Source organism: Callorhinus ursinus, unplaced genomic scaffold (assembly GCF_003265705.2).
Source record: "Callorhinus ursinus isolate GAN/ISIS: 27379988/994484 unplaced genomic scaffold, GSC_fseal_2.0 scaffold73, whole genome shotgun sequence".
NCBI lineage: Eukaryota > Metazoa > Chordata > Mammalia > Carnivora > Otariidae > Callorhinus > Callorhinus ursinus.
In genome coordinates this window covers 1,634,145-1,649,600 of record NW_027397135.1, presented here as the reverse complement: position 1 = coordinate 1,649,600, position 15,456 = coordinate 1,634,145, and the positions used below count along the sequence as shown (strand labels likewise).

Below are 15,456 nucleotides of genomic sequence, written 5' to 3'. Positions count from 1 at the left end.
AATCACTAAAGTAAATAATTCTTCAACTCAACTACATTTAAAATGAGAGTATGACATTAATGGAATACTTTTATGTACCTAGTAATTACTCAACTGGTCAATACCTATGACAAAATCTGCAAGTCAGCAACATCATGCATGAGCAGAACTGGCTATGTAAATATGTATACATACCTTTGTCCTTCTTAAAATCCAAAGCATCTTCTTTATCAGTCACTATTTCCTTCATATTGATAATACTCTGATGGGTAAGCTGCCGGAGAATCTTAATTTCTCGAATTGCTGTAATAGGAAAGCCTTCCTTTTCATTATCTAGACGTACTTTCTTTAAGGCTACCATTTCTCCTATAAAAATTAAATAAAATCAAGTTACCAGATGATAATACCAAATGACATTTTTCTTAATTTTAACTTTATTTTAATTTATAATGTCTGTTTTTACCTCTGGAAATTACAATGTTTATAGTTCAAGAAATTAAGTCTCTGGTTAAATAAAAACTATAAGATATTTATCCAAACTGTGGAATACTATACAACTGTTAAAAAGGATGGGGTAGGCACATAGGTACTATTATTTTATTCTCTCCAAGATATATTAAGTAAAAAAAAAGGTGATGATGAACAGCAGATGTATTACACTACCAATTTTAAAAAGTGAAGGAGCGGAGGATAAATTTACCCAATATGCTTATACATGCATAAAATCTCTGAACAGATGAGAAAATTCTGTACACTGTGCAGGTGAGAAAATAAGCTCGGACATATTAACTTGTCCAAAGGTGCCCAGTTACCTAGCAGTGAAACGGGGATTCAAAAACCTGGTTTAGCTATCTCAGAAGTATGTGCTCTTCCCACTACACTAAATGGCTTCACAATTCAGATATGAGTGAGTTCTGATCAGATAAAATCTAACTATTATATAGAATACACAAACACAAACCCTATTACAAGAAAAAATTCACTATTCTAAAGGTCTGTTCATTCCACTTCTTTGGAGAAAAAAGGAATTCTGTACTTACAAATATTCTAAAAAACAACGTTTATCCTTTTAATTATCAAAACTTACTTGATTGTTTTTGATGGAAGTCTAAAATATAGTATGATTCCTTGTTTAATAAACAGCTTTTAAAAGTTATAATTTAATATTTTTGATAATGCAGAATCATCATTATAAATATTATTACTCCATGCTGTAACTGCCCTCCAGAGTTTTCTTATACGAAATGGCTTCAAATAGCTCTATTTTAATCTACTGGTTTAATTTAACAAGGAATTATAAGTACAGATTAAGCACTGGCTCTATCCATTATTTGGTAAAATACATAGCCTCTGACACAGTCACTTTTAACTCTGCTGCAAAAACTTTTAAAACTTTCTCACAGGTTCCTGATTATGTTCTAAAAGATTAAGCTGCTAAATCTAGCCTCCAAACAAAGGGTACCTTCAACAGAAAAAAGAATAGTTTGGGTAAAAGAAAAAGTGTTACATAAGGCTTAATACAACAAAATTTACTACTAAGACGGTCAAGATACTTCTGTCCTCTGATTACTAACAATGTAAGAATTTATTCACAATTAAAGAAACCTAAATCCCACCATACTACACATCACAAATACTAAAAAAAACTTTAAAAGTATATGTTTACACACCCACTTACACGTATTCATCTTACGTTAAGTGCACACATAAAACAAAAAACAAAATGAAACAAAAAGCATGATAAATTCAAATTTAACTTAAAAAGAAAAAACACCTCAAATTACACATTTGAAGAGAAAATCAAATTAAGTACATTCAATAGATCTAGAGATCCAGAGCAGTTGACATACTTACCAGTGTCTTTATCCCGGGCCTTGTAAACTTGTCCATAGGTACCTTCTCCAATAATTCCGATGATATCAAATTTATCCACGCAGCGTTTTCCCCAGTCAATATCTTTTTCTTTGATTTCACCATAGCGAGGCCCACATATTCTATCAAATATAGTTCTGAAGTTTTTATATACAATCAAGCAAGTTCAATAAACTGTTTAATATTTAATATCCAACCCTCCCCCAATCTTATATCCTTTATTCCCCCCACCCTTGCACATTTGTGATCATCTAAGACAAGTAACACTGTAATTTGGTATTATAAATTATCATGAAAGTCAAGGCATCATTTCTCCATACCAACTCTTCTTCTAACAAGCTGAGAAAAAGAATTAAAGTTTGTATGAAGAACTTTCAAAAATAAATGTAATTTTCAATGAATGGATAAAACCAACTCTAATACAAAGAGTTAAAGTTCTCTAACCAACCTCCATGAAGATTTCCTTTTCATCCATTATATATATATATGTCACTCATTTTTCGAAAAACAAGTTTGACAATGAACATTACCAAAAATCTAACTATAAAGCTTATTGACAAATTTAGACTTATGGCTAGATGAAATTACCTTAAAAATGAAAACACAAGAAAGATTTTTAGTCCAAGAGAGTACAAAAGTATTAATATAATCAATTCCAGGAATCCACCTTGTGTATGTGTGTCTGCTTGTGTGTCATATATATATATATGTGTGTGTGTCATATATATATATATATATATGACAAATATTTGACATTCTTCAAAAAAATAGGTAATTTTATAGTTTCTCAATATTCTGGTATTGTAATAGAAATTCAACTAGAGGAATAAAGCTACAATACTCAGAAAGATGATTTTAAGAGTTTTCTAGTTTTCTACTCTATACTAGAAAATCACCTCATACTCATGCTAGGCACCTGAACAGCAATTCTAAAATCAGATCTAACTCAAAGTCTTACTCACACTTTCCCTTGGTTTAGTAGAAATAAAAAAAGAATCAATGTTCTCCCTCTTTAACTGATAAACAGGTTTCAAGGGAAAGAGTTATCTCTAGGCACTTACTTGAAGCTAATTTAGGATACAGATTTCAAACCTTCTTCCACTCCACCTCTTGCAGAATGAAAAATACACTTAGTTATGGGAGCAAATGGATCTTAAAAAGCAAAGGAAAACATAGCAGCTTGCCCATTACTAATTTTGTTTGGGCTCACTGAATGCTGACTTCCACCTTCTCCAATTTCAGTGTTTTGTGTTACTTAAATATCTTAATTATAGAAATTATCTTTAATATGTAATAACCCAAGAAATTAATACATTACAAACTGTGAGAGAAAAATAAATTTGGTTTTATTAGTCATTTTAAATAGGTACGCAGGGAATTACGAAATTTTTTCAAAACTCTAAAATTTATTCATATACTTTTAAGTTTAAAGAATACACTTTTTATTATTTTAAATCTTAATTTTTTGTTTTATGATTTTATGATGACCCAGAATCATCTCTGGTCAATGTAAGAGCAGGTAGAAAGCAAGCACATACTTAGGCCTCCTTTTACTATGTAACTGTGTTGCTGTTTTCTTTTCTTCTGGACTCTTTGAGAGATCATCCCCTCCCGGTAGCTCAGGGGGGCAGTGGTAAATCAGCAAGTAAACATCGTAGTTTCTTCTCTACTTCTTTTTTAACCGCTTTTACTGAAATATTTCCTCGTAAGCTAAAAGAGAAAGGAGTCACACAAATAAAACCCAAACATTTATCTGTGAAACAAAAATGCAGCCACATCTTACACTTAAGTAGCAATGGCAAAAAACTAAACTAAGTTTCTTTACTTTCCAGCTAAAATAATGTACTATATTCAATAGCAAAATACAAAATTTGGGGGAAAAATGATACAGGATTAGATAAAAACTAAGGAAATCTGAATAAGGTGTGAAGTTTAGTTACAATACTGTATTGATATGTGTTCACTGTTAACAAACGTACCATACTAATGTAAGATGTTAATAATGAAGAAACCTAAATATAGGGTATGTGGGGACTTTCTGTAGTACCATTATAATGTTTCTGCAAATCTAGAACTGTTCAAAAAAAAAGTATACCTTTAAAGATGATATGGACTTACTATAAAACTGTAAATTAATACTAAAAAACTTAACCTGTCATGCTTCACAGGAAAATTCATTAGTTTTGCGAGAGCATTTTGTTTGACTCTATTGAAGAGACATAAAGAGGTTTCTTACGAAATAACACTACATGCTATTATTTATCTTGCCCATTTAAATAACCACAAACAACTAATTTAGCTTTGCCCCTTTTCAGGGTTAATTCTCTTAAATTGAACAATGATTCTTTTAAATTTTTTTAAGGTTCTAGCTTACTGATATTACAGGTAAAAATTTTAGTTGTTAGTTTTGTACCTTTTTGAATGCATAAAGTATATCTTAACTAGGTAATTTGAGTATTTTAAACCTCCCAGTTACTAAAAATCTATTTAATAATAAGATATTTCTTGAAAGAATCTTCACACAGTTTCATAGCAGTTATGAGTCCCACAATGAAAAAGTTTAGTGAGACTACAACACGGGGGTCACAAATTACAAATGACATTATCAAAGTAAATCATTTCATTTTAATTATAACTTCTATTCATTTTGAACATTAATATTATTGCATAAACGCATGTTTTAATACCATCTGATAAAAACCATTTACCAATAACTATAATAAAATTGTGCCTTTTCTTCATAACCTTGTGTTACTCACTAGAAGGGTTTTTTTTTTTTTTTAGATTTATCAGACTCACGAGAGAGAGAACGAGTGAGCAGGGGGAGTGGCAGAGGGAGAGGGAGAGAGAGAACCCAGAGCAGACGCCGCACTGAACACGGAACCCCACACAGGAATGGATCCCACCACCCGAGATCATGACCTGAGCCAAAATCAAGAGTCAGAGGCTTAACTGACTGAGCCACCCGGGCGCCCCAGAAGTTCCTTAACAGAGAAAACATGCTCAAAAGGGAACTGGTTTGCAGTTTTATTTTTAAAGTAATGGTATGGGAGCGCCTGGGTGGCTCACTGGGTTAAGCAACCGACTCTTGATTTCGACTCAGGTCATGATCTCAGGGTGGTGGGATTGAGCCCCACATGGGGCTCCACACAGGTAGTTTGCTCAAGATTCTCTCTCTCCCTCTGCCCCGCCCTGCCCCACCCAACGCTCACAGGCACGTTCACACACTCTCTCAAAAAAAAAAGGTAACACACAGCTCACTTTTCAGTATTAATGTTTGTCCATTCAACACATTGATATTATGCTTCTATGTGCTAGGTATTAGGTAAGGCACCAGAGTTTAACAGCAAAAATAACAACAAATGCATTAAGACAGAACTCCTCTCAGAAAGGAGCTACGGATAGTCTTTCGGAGAACACAGTCAAATAACCACCAAGATAAAGTACTATACAAAGGGGTTCCTAGAATAATGCAGCTGAAGGGTAACTAAATCAGGATTGAAAGACAGTAAAGCCTTCTTTCTAAAAAAGGTACCACTTGAACTGCCTGAAAAGAACCTATTTCCAATAATTTACTTAGAAAACTGTAGTCTCTTACTTGTAAGGTTTTAGTCAAAAATTCTCATTTGTCTGAATATTCAAATCAACATTTCTAGAGGAAAAAAGTAAAAATCTTAATTTTACTTAGAGTATTACATGAACTACCAAATTCAGCAAGGCTCCCAGACTTCACAGAAATGAAATACTAACTTTCTAAGAATGACACTGTATAATTAAAAACATCATTATTTTAATTGACTCCTTGTAATAACCAAATAGGAAGTGTATTTTTAAAAGTTCCCATGTATTATAGCAACAAAAACAATAAAATGCCTTAACAAGAAATGTACAAGATCAATAGAAGAAAATTAAAAGATATGACTGATGAACATAAAACTGGATCTGAATGAACAGAAAGAAACCATGTTTTTGTATGGAAAACTGTAATATTGTAAAGCTATCAGTCTCCAAATAAATCTACTACATTCAGTTGAGTCCCAAACAATTTTAATATAACTTGACAAGCAGACTGACTATAAAATCTGGCTAAGAATAAAAGCAAAAATCTGCCCAAAAATTTCTGAAAAAGAATAATTAAGTGCGATTTGCCCTGTCATGTGGTCAACCTATTTTAAAAGATCCCAAACCAGAAGCCCAAGATTGGTTGAAGCCAAGGAATATGTATTATGGTCTACCCAACATTTTATAAAAAACTATGAATTAAATTGTCAATATTTTTAATTCAGAAGATTTACATAAATATTCAGATTTCAGGCTTCCTAAAAAAAAAAAAAATCAAAAGCTCTACCAACACTGGGGCCCAAATTTATGTGGGCTTCAGCAGCACTGAAGCTGAGACTGAATAGCAGAGCTATTCACTAATCAGTAATTTACTCTATCCCTTCAACTTTTGTATTACCTGCCTACCCCTATAGCAGAAATCTGAGTTTGAGAACCAATATACCATGCATCTAAAGAAGTTAAAACAAAAAAGTACTGGCAAAGAAATAATAAAACATGTTAATAGAAGAGAGTGTCCAGAAATACAGGTATTTGTAAGAATTTTTATATATGGCACCACAAATTATGGATTATTCAGTAAATGATGTTAGAAACAACTGGATCTATCAGTCCACAGGGTGATGGGGGACAGCATCTTTCTTCGTCATGTAATAACCAAAAACAAATTTGTGTGACTTATCTTTTTAACTTTAAAAACCCATAAGTTATAAAGGAAAAATGATTATATCTGACTAGATTTAAAAATGAAAAACATACATATAGCCAAAAACAAAAAAAATAAGTATCAAAGACAAGCAAAAGATTCTAATAAGCAAAGATCAAGATCCCTAACATAAAGAGCACCTACAAATCAATTAGAAAAAGGAAAACAATATTAAGGAAAAGCTAGCATAAGATATGAACAAGTAGTTCACTGGAAAAAATAAGTACCCAACAAGTATTCTGAAAGATGCTGTATCTCAATAATCAGAAAAATGCAAAATTAAATAATTATATATTTTAAAGACTATATAAATTGGTAACAGTCTTATTAAAGTACAATTTGGGGGTGCCTGGGTGGCTGAGTTGGTTAAGCATCTGCCTTCAGCTCAGGTCATGATCCCAGGGTCCTGAGATCATTCTCAGCGGGGAGTCTGCTTCTCCCTCTCCCTCTGCCGCCCCACCCTCTCACCCCCTGCTTGCACTCTCTCTCAAATAAAATCTTTAAAAAATAATAAAAATTAAGGGGCGCCTGGGTGGCTCAGTTGGTTAAGCGACTGCCTTCGGCTCAGGTCATGATCCCGGAGTCCCGGGATCGAGTCCCGCATCGGGCTCCCGGCTCAGCGGGGAGCCTGCTTCTCCCTCTGACCTTCTCCCCTCTCATGCTGTTTCTCTCTCTCTCTCTCTCTCTCAAATAAATAAATAAAATCTTTAAAAAATAAAATAAAATAAAATAAAATAAAAAATAATAAAAATTTAAAAATAAATGTATATACTTTATCCTGATAACTATCCTACAAAACCTGCTCTCATATACATGAAATATTAAGAGTTTGATAGCAAGCAATTATAAATCTAAGTATCCCTTAATCAATAGCTGAATAGTTAATAAGAGCATGATTTATCCATTCCTATAGATAGGAATATTGAACCTATCTATATACCAACATGGAAAGATCACCAACACATTAATGAAAAAAACAAGTAAAGGAGTATTATGCATAGTGTGATCCTAATTGTTTTAAAAAAAATAAAACAATTTATTATATGAAAGCATATAGTTAACAGTCTACGTTGTAATTTTCAGAGAATAAATTCCAGGTCTGGAAGAGAAGCAAAGTTCAAAGTGAGCCTAAAAGATATTACTTGGACAGGAAGTACTCAAAAACAAGTTGTCATGTCAAAAGGACAAATCAGTCAGCTTAAAGGAGTTCCCACTGGCCAAGAACATTTAGAGCATCAAAAAGAAGAGTGACTGGTGTTGAATCGATCTTTGGCCACACATATTAGTAGTAGTACCCAGGAGGTCTTAAAAACTTCTACATTCATGAAACGTACAAACACATTCAAAGACGGAAGAGCAGACACAACAGAAGTGAAAAACAGAAGAGACAGAAAAGAAGGTGGGTTAAAAAATTGTTTTGAAGATAAGCATGACATGTACCACCATCTCATTAAGAACAGATACACAGGGGCGCCTGGGTGGCTCAGTTGTTAAGCGTCTACCTTCGGGTTAGGTTATGATCCCAGGGTCCTGGGATTGAGCCCCGCATCGGGCTCCCTGCTCTGCGGTAAGCCTGCTTCTCCCTCCCCCACCCCCCGGCTTGTGTTCCCTCTCTCCCTGTCAAATAAATAAATAAAAGCTTTAAAATAAAAAAAACAGATGTGCAAAGAATACCCTCCTTAAGCACTCACTTGCATATATCTTGAGTTCCTGAAACTATCACCAGTAAAAATTTACCTCCAAAGCATGTATGAAGAATAAAGTAGAAAACGAGGCTCACTGGCCCAGAATTCCTGGATTCCTTTTCTTTTCTTTTTTTTTAGATTCTACTTGTTTTTTATTTAAGAGAGAGAGAGAGGGTGCACGAGTTGGGGGGGGGGCGGGCAGAGGAGGAAGGATAAGCAGACTCCCACCGAGCAGGGTGCCTGATTGGGGCTCAATCCCAGGACCTTGAGATCATGACCTGAGCCGAAGTCAGATGTTTGACTGAGCCACCAAGGCGCCCCCAGAATTACTGGATTCTTGGCAACTGGGCTATTCTCTCACTAATGAAGTGACTCAGTTCTGCATTCATGCTTCTCTGTGATGGAGAGCCCATTCCCGGATTCATCAAAATTATAAATCACTACTCTGTTATGAACCTTCAGTGTTCCTAGAGAACAGTCAAACCTGTAAATACCATAATTAGAGTGGTATAACTGGAGAATACCTGATTATACTGGATGAGACCTCTTGGCAATATTTTTGATTATAGAAAAAAGACATCACAGAGAGGGCATGAAACACAGGAATTATGATTTTTTTGTTTTAAATTATAAAATTTTCATAATGCCAGCCAAAGTGAGCACTTGAAAGACCTACCCACACAGCATTTTTATCCACTTGTTTTCAAATTCTACAAAGATGTCAGCTAGGAGAACTGCTCATATAGTTGTTCTTTAAGAGAAAATGAGGGGAAAACAGCTCTAATTTCTCCATAAAAATAAAAATGAAAAAGGTTAAGTGGTATAACAGACAGATATTACATAGTAGCATAATGCTTCTATCCTAGCATACATTTCAGAAATATTCTTAGGACTGCATTTACTTTACACTCACTCTTATCTTCATCTTCTAAAAAATAAAATGTTTCAAAATAAAAAAAAAACCTCCTACCCCCAAGATTCACAATATAAATCTGTAAACATGTTAAAGGAAAACAAACACATTAGGGGTTTCCTGTAACATATAATTAAATCTCCAATTGCAAAAAATTAAAAAGATTCAAGAAAAATCTAAAAAATGATAAACTCATAAAGCTAAAGATAAAATTAAAGATTTAAAGATTAAAGAATTAAAGATAAAATTTCTAAGACCGCTGAAGAAACCTAGAAATAACCAATATACCTGCTTTGTATCACCCAGGGCACAGTCTCTCATAAATTGTCCTGTTTCTGAAAGTGTCATTACGGAATACTAAGCTAAAGAAAACACAGTACGGGCATGTCTAATTCCCAAGCTGAAATATACATTGTATATCCCAAGGCAACAGCAAATTGTTCCTGGAATTCTTAAACTATAATTCTGTCATCCTACATGCAATGTGCTTCATTTTAAGGTGTACATAATAAAGATAAATTACTTATAACTTTTTTGGAACCTTTCTATGGTGGGGGGGGTGTCAGGTAACTTCCCACTTCAAACTTGTCTGTCTGTCTTTCAACTGTTAGTGACAACACTTTCTGGCGCTTACCCATCGGCGTCTTTATGCTCAGGCAGGACGGGCGGCAAAGGTAACGGCGGTAACGTGGAGGTCACCAGAGCCACATGTTGTTGCTCCTTCTCCTTGGCTCCCAAGCTCGGTGTAAGTGGTTTGGTTTTCTCTTTAAGAGATACTGGTTCATCCTTTGTAGCAGCAGATTTACTCTCCTTTCCAACCCCGACTGCTTTCTTGGTGGCTTTATCTACAATCAAGTTATTGTCCACCTTTGCTACCTGAAGAGGTGGCTTCGTTTTTGCCTTGTCATTTTTTAAAGTTCCACCACCTGAGGGAGAAGGTGCATGTTCCGTTCTCAGTTTCTTCACATCCTTCACATGGTTGATTTGTGAGGCGCCGGCCCCGGCCTCCGCGCTCCCCTTCGTAGGCGTAGAAGTGTTGGCAGCTTTAGCAGCTTTGGCAGCGGCCTCAGCAGCCTTCGCCGCCTCTGCAGCCTTTGCCGCCTCCGCAGCCCTCGCCGCCTCTGCAGCCCGGGCTTTCTTATTCTTGTTCAACTCGGCTGCCAGGCTGCTCTTCAGAGTTAGTGTGCTAGGAGAAATGCTGGAATGACGGCTTCTGGATCTAGACAATCTGTGCCTGCTACGGGATCTTGAATGCCTAGATGAATATGGGCTTCTGCTTCGGGATTTGGCAGAACGTCTGGTGGAAAATAATGAACATTTAGTCAGTAATTCAGAAAAGTTGAGTCTGAAATTTATAAAAACTGCGAACTCAAGCCTGTGAAATCAAACAGAAATTTATTTAATTTCAATATCATCATATAGTTCGTGGCAGGATTTTTAAAAACAGAAAATGCTTTTAAGCAGATTATTGTCTGGTAGCTATAATTTTCCTGAAAAGAGACTGATGATCTTGATCTTGGTCTAGTCTATGAATGCTCAAAGGTGAGAATGGATGAAAGTAAACCTCTGTGAGGAGAAATACTGTAAGGTTAGGAGAAAAAGTGTGACAAGGTGTCCCTGCTGTCTCGGAAAACAGAAGTATGCAATAAGGACACACCAATGGTAGCAGTGGCAGGGTCAAGTCTGACCAATCATTCAACAGGGAGCCCATCTCTACAGCTGAAGAGCATCCTTGCCCCACAAGTTCAGAAGTCAGTAGTGCTCTGTCCAAAGGAAGAGTGAAAAAGATAAATGCCTGTCATGAGACAGTAAATACCAACAGTCTCTAAAGTTTGGAAACTACTTAATAGTGACGGTGTAATTCACTTCCCAAAAATTACTGGAAACTACAAAAAGTATCATATATTTTAAAAGTATGGTGGCAACCAAAATTCCTATAAAACAAATGAAGCACAGCACCACGTGAAAGGAAGCTGAAGTTTTCAAATCCACACCTTATCAAAACTAAAAACAAATACCAGACAAAGGCACTATGATAGTACTTTGACATGTTTGCCATGTCTCATTTTAATGCTCACATCAACCCCAGTGAAGTACCTACAGTTTACAGATTAGAAATTTAATCTAAAATATTATGTCACAGAAAATTAATCCCATACTTAATGGTAGTTGTACTGGTATTTATCTTAACTGCCACTACCCTATTCCTCCAATCTTCTGCCCAACTCTGTGCCCAAGGAGGCTAACCTTAACAGACACATCTTCTGGGGCGCCTGGGTGGCTCAGTCGGTTAAGCAGCCGCCTTCGGCTCAGGTCATGATCTCAGGCTCTCATACCCGCACTGGGTATGGAGCCTACTTAAAAAGATAATATCGGGGCGCCTGGGTGGCTCAGTCGTTAAGCATCTGCCTTCGACTCAGGTCATGGTCCCAGGGTCCTGGGATCGAACCCCACATCAGGCTCCATGCTCAGCGGAAAGCCTGCTTCTCCCTCTCCCACTCCCCTGCTTGTGTTCCCTCTCTCACTGTCTCTCTCTGTGTCAAATAAATAAATTTTTAAAAAATCTTAAAAAAAAAAAAAAAACAGACCCATCTTCTGGGTTTCAGTGCTACCTGTCACTGGTAGATCAGAAGGTAGAGAAATGCTGGATTATTTCTTCCCAGCACTCTCCTTTTGGTCACATTTTCTGACAGAAGCTTTGTCACCCTACCACCATGGCTCCTATCAGGCACCCCTTTCTCCACCGCGCTCCCCAGGCTCTAATAACACTACATTTTCCTTCCCTCTGTAACTACAGAAAACATCCCTTGTGGGTTCCCTTAAATCCACCTCCACCCCTGCAGTCCTTCATTAAAGTCTCTTGCACCATCTCAGTTGGATCCATTTCCTTCTAGAACCTTGCCTGATCTAGTTGTTTTAAACCCAGACCTTGTGGCTAGGTCAACACAATAAACAAATAAATACACTGTGAAGGAGATAGCTCCTGCTGAAATTTTGTAGAAGTTACAGGGAGAGGGTAAATAAAGCAAAGAAACTCCTAAGAAACCATAATTAAAATGGGTAGAGAGAAAAGGAAGGACTGGAAATTTTGTTTATATCTGACATTAATAGAGCATGGAGGAAAATACTGAGAAACATTCTACAATTCTAGTATGAAAACGAAATGGTGATTAGGTTTAAGATAAACTCAAATACAAATTCAACTACTCCCTCATTCTTTCAAAAAGATTTCAAAATGTCCTAAGGGCTAATTGGTGTTCAGCACTGACGCAGTGTTTCATATAAACCCCACACTTTATACATAGTATTTATGTAACATTATTTTAGATTAATGGGAACACAGTTTAGAAAACATTCAAATCTAAACCTGCTTACCATTAAACTTTCATTAAAATTACCAATGAGCTGACAACTATTTGTGGAAATGCGAGGAAATGTTTTGTTAAATATAAAGTAGTAAATATCTTAGACAACTTTAGTGTAAGAACCAAAAATGTCATAAAATGAAACAGCCACATTTTTCTTTAAACTGTTGGTACCCTTTTTTTTTTTTAAGATTTTTTTATTTATTCATCTGAGACACAGAGATACAGAGAGAGAGCATGAGCAGGGGGAGGGGCAGAGGGAGAGGGAGAAGCAGGCTCCCCACCGAGCCAGGAGCCCAACGTGGGGCACGAACCCAAGGCCCTGAGATCATGACCTGAGCCAAAGGCAGACACTTAATGACTGAGCCACCCAGGCGCCCCTTAACCACATTTTATTTCTTCTCCCTTCAGACTCTTAGACCTCAAAACAAATCTCACCATACTTCTAGAGCAGCAGAAAGGTACAGAGCAGGAGGAAAGCAAAGAGACTATCATTTGCCATCAGAGGTAATAGCACAGATCTTTTGTTAAATTAACTTTCCTACACTAGCAAGATTCTGGTCACCAAATACATACAGACACATAAATTATATTTAACTGAGAGATTTATGACCACTAAGTTTCCCTAAGAAAAGAGAGACAAATATATCAGGTAAAATCCCAACACAATTAACTCCTCTGGCCTATTAAATTATTCTTTTCTGGAGAGAATCTGGAAAAGCATTATCAGCCAAAACTTAAAAGACATACCCTCCATTCTTCTCCGATTCCTCTGTTTCTCGTCAAAAGTTCCTTAACTTTTTAACTTCATGTCCTAGTAAACATGCATTCTCTCATGCATATTTACTAATAAGTAAATATTTACTAATAAATGTCAATGATATATTTACAGTTCATAACATGGTTTGGGAACCTAAAATTAAATATAATCACAAAATTCAAGTTTAGGTTATTTTTACTAATAACCTAATTCTTCAGCCATACAAAGTTATGAGGATAAGAAAGAACTGCATCTCTAAGACTATATAATGAATTATATCATGAAGTCTCAGTAAAAGAACTGAAATGGATTTGGTAGACAGGAAGTCCTCTTTTTTTTTTTAAGATTTTATTTATTTGACACAGAGGGTGGGCACGAGTGAGAGTGGGGAGAGACAGAGGGAGAGGGACAAGCAGACTCTGCACTGAGCAGATCCCGACTTGGGGTTCAATCTCACAACCCCAAGATCATGACCTGAGCCAAAACCAAGGGCTGATTGCCTAACCAACTGAGCCATCCAGGTGCCCCACAAGTCCTTCTTTAAAGATTTTTCTTCTTTCTAAAAATGTTTTTCTCTAGGGGCGCCTGGGTGGCTCAATTGTTAAGCATCTGCCTTCGGCTCAGGTCATGATCCCAGGGTCCTAGGATCAAGCCCTGCATTGGGCTCCCTGCTCCACAGGAAGCCTGCTTCTCCCTCTCCCACTCCCCCTGCTCGTGTTTCCTCTCTCACTGCCTCTGTCAAAATAAAATAAATAAAATCTTTAAAAAAAATAAAAAATAAAATGTTTTTTCTAATATTTCTATACTGTAGAATATGCAGTGAATACATATTAGCTGTTTATCTGTTTTTAATTTTTTTAAGCTTCTTTTTAAGATTTTATTTATTTGTGAGAGAGAGCGCACGTGCGTGCACAAGAAGGGGGAGCTGCAGGCAGAGGGAGAAGCAGGCTTCCCGCCAAGCAGGGATCCCATCCTGGGACTCAATCCCAGGGTCCTGGCATCATGATCCAAGCCAAAGGCAGACGTTCAACCGAGCCACCCAGGCGTCCCAGTGTTTTTATGAAATGATAGTATCTCTTTAAGAAGTTAAGAGAACTTTCTGTGTTTCTAAGGTTTCCAAATTCATATAACACAAAGCAGAACCACACTAAAAACTCAGTATCCTGAAACTCAACTGGTTAGTGCTCATTGTTCATTAGGTTAGTGTTCCTTAGAAAGAAAGCATGGTGTACTATTCACTCAACTGTATCATGCAATGTCTCCAAGAGTCCAGGTCTTCTGAAATGGTGCATAATTAGCAAACGCTGATTCTTAAAAATTTTACTATAAGATGATCTAATCCTTTACATAAAGCCATATTGAACAATGCTATCCAAAAGAACTTTCTGGAATGACAGTGTTCTATACATGTTGTGTCTGATACAGTAGCCACTATTTTCAACATTTTTTAGCCTAGTTTTTCTACCCTGCTCATTTCTTTTCTTTTTAATACGGGAATTTAATATATGATAAAGAGTATTTTGGGGCACCTGGGTGGCTCAGTCGTTGGGCGTCTGCCTTCGGCTCAGGTCATGATCTCAGGGTCCTGAGATCGAACCCTGCATCAGGCTCCCCACTCCACAGGAAGCCTGCTTCTCCCTCTCCCACTCCCCCTGTTTGTGTTCCCTCTCTCATTGTGTCTCTCTGTCAAATAAATAAATTCTTTAAAAAAAAAAGAGAGAGAGAAAGAGAATGGGCACACATGTGAGCGGGGGAAGGGACAGGGGCAAAGGGAGAGCGAAAGAGAAAATCTTAAGCAGGCTCCACGCCCACTGTGAGCCTTTTGGGCTGAAATCAAAAGTCAGACACCCAAAAGGACTGAGCCATCCAGGCGCCAATACCCTGCTTATTTCATATGCTAATAGCAGTTATACCCATTTCAAAAACTTTATGATTACCTTCCCCAAAAGGATATAAAAACACTTCCCATGCAAGGATCATCCAACATATGCTAATCAATACATGTGATATACCACATCAACAAAATGAAGGATAAAAATCACATGATCATCTCAGTAGATGCAGAAAAAGCATTTGATAAAATTCAACATCCTTTCATGATAAAAACTAAACAAACT

At 36.5% G+C, this 15,456-nt stretch overlaps 1 protein-coding gene across 1 annotated transcript in view; it reads right to left on the bottom strand.

Moving 5' to 3' along the window:
• Window positions 1–15,456, bottom strand: part of CDK13 (cyclin dependent kinase 13) — a 123,900-nt gene that overhangs the window by 85,702 nt on the left and 22,742 nt on the right. The window contains 5 exon segments of the mRNA XM_025853027.2: window positions 175–345; window positions 1,834–1,973; window positions 3,390–3,478; window positions 3,480–3,561; window positions 9,849–10,511. Of these exon segments, the coding sequence (XP_025708812.1) occupies window positions 175–345; window positions 1,834–1,973; window positions 3,390–3,478; window positions 3,480–3,561; window positions 9,849–10,511 (1,145 nt within the window).